Below are 7,574 nucleotides of genomic sequence, written 5' to 3' on the forward strand. Positions count from 1 at the left end.
TCCGAACATCTTTAGGATTTAGGATAACCTTAATTTCGGAACACTACGAAGCATCAATTTGCACTTTTCCGAAATAAATTCTAAAAATAAAAAAGAAGATTTTACAGATTAAAGTAACTGGTAACGGTTGGTTTACGCAAAAAGGAGTCGGAACTTTTCTTTCGTAGCATTTGTCTTGGGAATCGGTTCCCGACTAGATTCTTCGCCCAGCTCTACTGTACGTGCCCCTCTCAGCCCAGGGTCACCCTGTCAGACAGGGTGGAAGTTCCCCAACTTTCCTCTTTCATTTTAATGGTAGTGTCAATAGAGAGAGAGACAAAGACAGACACAGACATAGACACAGTGAGAGAAAGAAAAAAGAGAGGGGGGGAGAGGAGGGAGCATTTACACACAATCAAACAGAGAACAACCCACGACTGTTGACGATTCTTCGATTGTAGACTTTCGAAACCAACCGTAAGGAAATAAGTAGGAGATTTGAATGCTTGACCCAAATTTAAGTTTTCCGTATAAATTCAACTGTAGAAAACTTGATTGTTGTCCAGTAATGTGTCTCCATTTTTGTTCTGCGATATTGTGTCCCACGCAGTTCGTGTGGCCCTGGCAGAGGGGTCGAAGTGCCCCAACTAAACTCTTTAATCAGAGAGAGAGAGGGGGGAGGGAAAGGGAGAGAGAGGGGGAGGGAGAGCGTGAGAGAGATAGAGAGAGAGAGAGGGGGAGAGGGAGAGAGAGAGGGAGAGAGAGAGGGAGGGAGAGACAGACAGACAGACAGACAGACAGACAGACAGACAGAGAAAGAAAGAGGAGAGAGAGGGAGAGAGACAGAGAGAGACAGGGAGGGAGACAGAGAGACAAAGGTCGACAGTGAAAGAGAGAGGAGGAGACAGAGAGAAGCGTGGAAATAGATATAGAGCGTTGACGATTCTTCGATTGTAGACTCTGAATGTCAGCTTTGGCACTTTAGCATTTATGTCCTAAAATTTATGTTTTGGCTAACCTTGAAACTGAAAGCTTTGCTGGTAGAATTCACAGCTCTCATTGTTTTATTATTTGGTGGGTACTGGAAAAGGTTGGGGGTTGGCTGAAGACGTATATTTTGGAATAGTTCTGGTCGCGTCGTTTGAATGTTGTTTGGCGGGAACCACACCCGAGCGAAAAAAAAAAAATTAAAGAAGGAGATTCGAATGCTGGACCCGAATTTAGATATAATTTATGCATTGCATGTATTTCGACATCCCAGAGAAAATGCTAAACAGCATAACAGAAACAGCGTAACAGAAACAGCACAGTTGGCTACACACTTGATTCCGAAATGCGATATGAAAAGTAAACATGTCTTCTTTTCTTAACTAATCTATGGCCTTTTGCGTCTTAACAGACGATCTCTAAAGCAATTTATTACATCTCATGCATGGTACAGCTTTGCCTGCGCGGTAGACATTGAGGAAGCAGATTGCCCCAATTCTATGCTACCCCCACCCACCCTTCCTTTTCAGATCTTGATTTAAATGTACGTGGTATATGCTCTAAAAAAGAGGCATCGCTAATACGTTTGAAATCAAGGGAGTTGTATGGGTGCTTGTTAGGCCTACTTTTACTAGTGTTATAGGATACAATGTATTTGTCATAGTAGGGACTTTTCCAATTTAGATTAATCTTTTTTTCGATTGTGGCTGGCTAACGGCCTACTCTTCTATGATTTTCAACCACCAAAGGCTTTTTAACGTGCGCAACATCCTCGTAATCGGGGTTGAATTCGCAGTGGGGAATAATTGTGCATCTGTGTGCTTCTTTACAAAGTCATATTATTATAAGGGGCTCTCGTGGTCGAAAGGTTACAGTGTTCGCCTCTCATTCAATAGGTCCCGGGTTCGAATCCGGATGGCGACGGAAACTTTTCTTTTCAAAGACTGTCTCTTTTCACTTCCCCTTCTGCTCTCTAACAATGTTCTGTAGTCTGCTTTCGTCTCAACTTTCTGCCCCCCACCACTCACCTCCTTTACCCTCTCTTCTAGGCTCCTGACTTTTTGCAAGCTTTCTACTGATCTCGTGTGCACGTTGCGCACGTTAAAGATCCCTTGTGGGTCCAAAATCGATAAGAGTAGGCTTCCGCGGCCCCCCGGGAAAAATTCAAAATTTCCTACCAAACTGAAAATGTTTAATGTGTCCCGCGCGCTCGTCATATGACCTAATGCAGTTGCGAGCGCCGTATACACTTACCCAAAAAAAAAGATATTATTATCGAGAGATGGATGGTGAGAGAGAGAGGGGGGGATGGGAGGGGCAGGGACAGACAGAGACTAGAGAGGAGGGTGAATAAAGAAAGATAGAGGGAAGAATGCGAGAGACATGATACTGTCTGTGTGTGTTAGTGTGTGTGTGTGTGTTTGTGTGTGTGTGTGTGTGTGTGTGTGTGTGTGTGTGTGTGTGTGTGTGTGTTTGTGTGTGTGTGCGTATGAGTATGCGTATAAAATATACATTCATCGTCGAAGAGAAAAGCGGTTATAGACACATGAACATCGTACACATAATTGTCATCAAAATGGGTTTTTTTTATCCCATCAAAATGGGTTTTTTTTATCCAAAAATGCAAGGGGTGGGGGGAGCAGCCGTTAGAGCAAGATCGACTGTAAAAATCACCTGCTCTAATTTTAAGAGCCAAAATAAATAGCTGAACCTGCTTCCATGGCCACCTGTATAAGGCAAATCACCTATACGAACAAGAGGGGGGCGGGGGCAGAAGACAAACAGTGTTAAAGAAGCCTTACTAAAGTACAGCAGTGAAAAAAGAAATTCTGCCAATCTAACATGTAATTAAATGCGTGCGTCATTTGCTCCGTCATCGTCCTAACCTTTGTCTTTATCAATGCCCGTGTTACAATAATATAATTATTATTATTTCTACTCACCGATATTAATGTAGGCTGTGCATGCAGCAGAAATGGTAGAGTCGAGAAAATGACGAAGAGACGAAGAAACTTTTCTTCGAACTCCATGGTTTTTGTTGAGCCTTTGACTTTCACACACTTTAAAATACAGGTCCCTGTCTTTTGCCAGCGCCTTCTCCCACGTTCACCCTCTCGCCGAGCTGCCAGCGCTTTGAACGAACGCACGAACCCCAACGCGTTACATCCGCTTTGGAAAAGGTACCAGGAGGCCTAGGCTACGTGCAATTGCTCTTTATTTTTACTTCAGATACTCTTTTGTTAATCTTCCACACCCCATCCGACACCCCCCCCCCCCCCCCTCTCAAACACAAGCACAACATACCCTCTCTTTTCCCGTCACGCTGTGTTGCGAGGAGTGAAAGTCAGTGTCCTGGATAGGCCAGTGACGCCGAGTGTCCACTGTTTGCTGTGCCGACTAGAGCTGTGCCCATTCGACTTTGCTATTCGATTTTCATTATTTTTGTCCTATTCACAGCTATTCGAAGCGTGGCACAGCCTTTCGAATGCAAGGTGATTGTGCTTAATTCTTTTTCTTTTTTTTAAAATTATTACTTTTTCAAATAGAGATTGAATTTCTGTCTTTTTTTCTCATTACTGAGGATCAGATGGACCGACAGGGTCTCCAATGTGGAAGTGTTAAGGAAAACAAGACAGATCCCAGTCAGAGATGAGGTAGGAAGAAGGCGGTGGTGATGGATTGGACATACTCTCAGGAAGTCAGGCAGCTGCATAACAAAAAAAGTTTTGGATTGGAACCCTCAGGGTAAGAGATCAAGGGGAAGACCGCTTGGAACCTGGAGAAGAATCACAGAAATCGATGCACAAAAAAGTGGGAAGACATGGAAAAACATCAAGAGGCTAGCCCAGGATAGAGAAAGGTGGAAGGTATTTGTCCGTGGCCTATACCCTGGTGCAGGGTGAGAAAGGCAATGATGATGATGTCGTAAAATTAGAGCATGTCAATATTATATAAAAATGTTTTTCATTGAAATAGATGCATGAATACTTTTCCGGCCTACTTGATGATTACAAGACAGAGTGACAGGTGAATAGCGTTAAAGTAAGGTAGTATCAAATAGCGAGTGCTGAGAAGGAGTTTTCATTCTCGATAAGATGAACAATGTATTAAAAACTATTCGCACCGGTGTTCGAATAGCACGAATAGTAACTTAAAGCTTCGAAGTGTGGATGAAGCTTCGATTCCTCAAAACCACACAGCGCCAGTGTGTCAGCAGCCCGGGGGATTTAATTAATGCGAAGGCATTATACAACTTGAAAAAAAAGCAAGAACAAAACAAAACAAAACAAAAAACAAACAAAACCCCCACCAAAACACTATGCAGTTTGTCGAAAGCCTAGCGTAAAGCGAAGCCGATGGTGTTGCGCTTTGGTTCTCCGCTGTTGCACGCAGAAGATGTGAAATTGATTCCCTTGTTTGTTGTGGGGGGGGGGGGTTGTATTGTTTTTTAATCATTATTGTTTGTTTGCTTTTAGTAATGTGAGCATTTTGACACAAGAATGATCATTTAGTGCAGGGGGAAAGAGCAAAACGTACAGACAGAAACAACAAAGGAGGAAAAAAACAAATAGGACTTGCCAGTAGCGCCCTTCAACTCCTCCTCCTCCTCCTCCTCCTCCTCCTCCTCCTCCTCCTCCTCCTCCTCCTCCCTTAATTCTTCTTCTTCTTCTTCTGGCAAACAGGATAGGAAACAGCCGGCCTCCAAAATGATATAAATTTGTTCGATTTGAGGGTGAGGGTTGTGGAAGAGAAGGGAGGGGGGGGCATAAAATAAATTGCAATAACAGAAACAGCGTTCTTTCCATTGTTAGCACTGTTGTTGAAGGCATTGACGTGTACTATTATAATATAATTATATAGGCCTACTAAAAAGGCGCAATGCATGATGCAGGCTACAGTTACGTCAGTCTAAAGTCCCCGTCGTTGTCCTCGTCCAGGAGGAATGTGGCCATTATCAGTTTTTGTTTTGTTTTGCTTTGCTTTGCTTTGCTTTGCTTTGCTTTGCTTTGCTTTGCTTTGCTTTGCTTTCTCGCCGTAACCCTTTGAGCAACACTGCAGGCTGTGCGCGAGTCCCTACTCTAATAGTCCTGCTCTTTGACGTTGGTCAGAGGGAATTCTACTAGCCAGTCCACCCTTGACAAAATTGCAGGTTTTATCATCGCAGCCGGGATATATTATTATTCTACTAGCCCTCCCCCAAACGCGGGAAACCTCGCCCCTGGTGTAGCTGACATTGAAACAACAATGAAACCTTGTAATCCTAGCATTATGAGCATGGTTATTGCTGAGGGGTAAACTTGGGGGGAGGGGGTGTGTGTCCAATATAAATGGATGTTAGACACTTATTCGGCAAATGTGCTCATACAACATCAACAAGAAAGAAACAACAACAATAACAATAACAACAACAACAACAACATCAACAGAGTGGGGGGGAAGGGGTTCCAATACATTGTATATTGATGTTAGACATTTATTCGGAAAATATTTGATATCCAGGAGAAAGCAACAACAACAACAATAACAACGACAACAACAACAACAGCAACAACAACAACAACGACAACAGCGATGGCATGATGATGATGATGATAATGATGATGATGATGATGATGATGATGATGATGATGATGATGATGATGATGATGAAAGAAAACTTATTTATGAGACTTCTTCTGAACTTGAATCAATAATTATTCTTTTTAAAAAAAGGAATGTAACACATATTCAACTCCACACATGTCTCATGCTTTCGAATGATGTGTATAGTTTTTGTAGTTGTTGTTGACTTTTTATGTTTGTTTGTTTGGTTGGTTGGTTTTGTGTTTGTTTGTTTTGTTTTTTGTTTTTGTGTTTTGATTGTTTGTTTGTTGTTCTTTTGTTGTTGGTTTGGGAGGGTTTTTTTGGGTTGGTTGGTTGTTTTTTCTTCTTTTTTTTTTGTGTGTGTGTGGGGGGGGGGGGGGGGCTCTAAATCCTGGCTCTTATATGACCTTATTATGTTGCTGTTGCCGTACAATTCTTTCAACGAACCAAAACATGAAGGAATCAAACTTTATTCTAGTTTTCTTTCGGATTTTCCAACTCACCAAATCTTGCAGGTTCGAAGTCGTATCGGTGTCGACGCTACTTAAGGCTTACTTTGAGCTTCTTTGTATTGGACTTGATAGAAACTACCCAGAACGCCCTCTTTTCCAGTCGGTTAACACAATTGTTTCGAGATGACTGATTATCCGTTATCTGCTCTGCAAGTAAACCTAGTCAGGAAGGACGAGGGAACAGGTTGAGAGCCGAGGGGAAGGAGCGCGCAAAAAAGGTTTGTGTGAGTGAGGGGGGGGGGGCATTTATATACCACCCGAAAGACTGAAATTCCACGGATTAACAAAAGAAACATTAGACCACGTATATATTTTGCCTTGCAACGCACAAAACAAAACGAACAAATCAAATATAAAAATGAAGTAGGCTACCTTCTCTCATAGACAACCCCTACCTACAAATTATGTGGAGTGTGAAATCTGTATGTGGTAGGGTCTTAGTAGTAAGACTAAAAGTTTTACGGCGCCCTCAACTGCATAAGGTCATATGAGCGCGTAAAACAGAAGCTGGTTGAATCCACAACAGTTCACAGCACGGTTAGGTTTTCGTCAATTATCAGATTAAAAGGTTAAGAGTTTACGATTTTAACAATTCTAACTTAAAATGACAATGTACATAATATTAAAATAACAGTACATGTATTTACATAATCAAAAATTCTGCTGGGATCAACAATTTTGTACTTTTAAAATTGAAAAAATAGTTATTTCCTTCGGGTCTCTCCAAAGTCCGGACATTCTTATAAATGTGTGTCTAGGCCTAATGATGAAATCTGTATACGACACAGAACGGTTTCTCATCTCCCTGCGAGAGACATTTATGTGTCACGGAGGTGTGCCCGATACACAGTTGAGTAAAAAGGTTTTTGTGAGCCCAATTTGGGCACGATATTGTGGAGTTTATTCTTTAATTGCTTACCCCAATGTTTCTCCGACATACTGGAGGTGCACTTTTTGACTTTGCTTCTCAAGTCTCTAGATGCCCACATGGTTAGGAAGCCATGCGAACACGATAGTATGTTTCCATTGAAGTGTGGATTTTCAGTTGTAACTTAACTTTTTGGGGGTGTATAGTTGTTTGATTTGCGAATGAGGCGATGCAAGACAGGGAATCGGACAGGATAAGAAAAGACGCTTTGGGAGAATTCTCTACGGAGTCCAATTCCATGTTGATGGCAGTGGCCTTCGCAGAAGAGAGGGAGATTTCCGGATGGAGCCTCCTGTGGGGAGCGTCGTTTGTGGACAGGACGGCGGTGCCCACGGCTGAGTTCGATTTAGAGCCATCATAGGCTATGGGCTACTGGCCCCCCCCCCCCCCCCCCCCGGGGATTTTTCGCCACCATGATTTTCTGAAAGGGTAGGACCTAGGGACTTACCCAAAAAAACTTTGCACCAAAATGTTGGCAATCTACAGAGTTACGGCCCTTGATTGTCCAGAAATTAAGAAAATACTTGATTTTTATTTTGGGGTTCTCTGTGAAGCCAAAAATGTGTACTTTCATATGATGTAAA

General features: G+C 42.4%; 1 protein-coding gene across 1 annotated transcript in view; it reads right to left on the reverse strand.

Annotated features, from left to right (window-relative positions):
* The window catches only part of LOC101849872 (neuroligin-4, X-linked), a gene marked incomplete in the record, with an annotated part of 17,971 nt that extends 14,740 nt beyond the window's left edge, over nucleotides 1-3,231 (reverse strand). The window contains 1 exon segment of the mRNA XM_005106357.3: nucleotides 2,910-3,231. Within this exon segment, the coding sequence (XP_005106414.2) occupies nucleotides 2,910-2,996 (87 nt within the window).
* Nucleotides 3,232-7,574: the final 4,343 nt, after the last annotated feature.

This window comes from Aplysia californica, unplaced genomic scaffold, assembly GCF_000002075.1.
Source record: "Aplysia californica isolate F4 #8 unplaced genomic scaffold, AplCal3.0 scaffold00528, whole genome shotgun sequence".
Lineage (NCBI taxonomy): Eukaryota > Metazoa > Mollusca > Gastropoda > Aplysiida > Aplysiidae > Aplysia > Aplysia californica.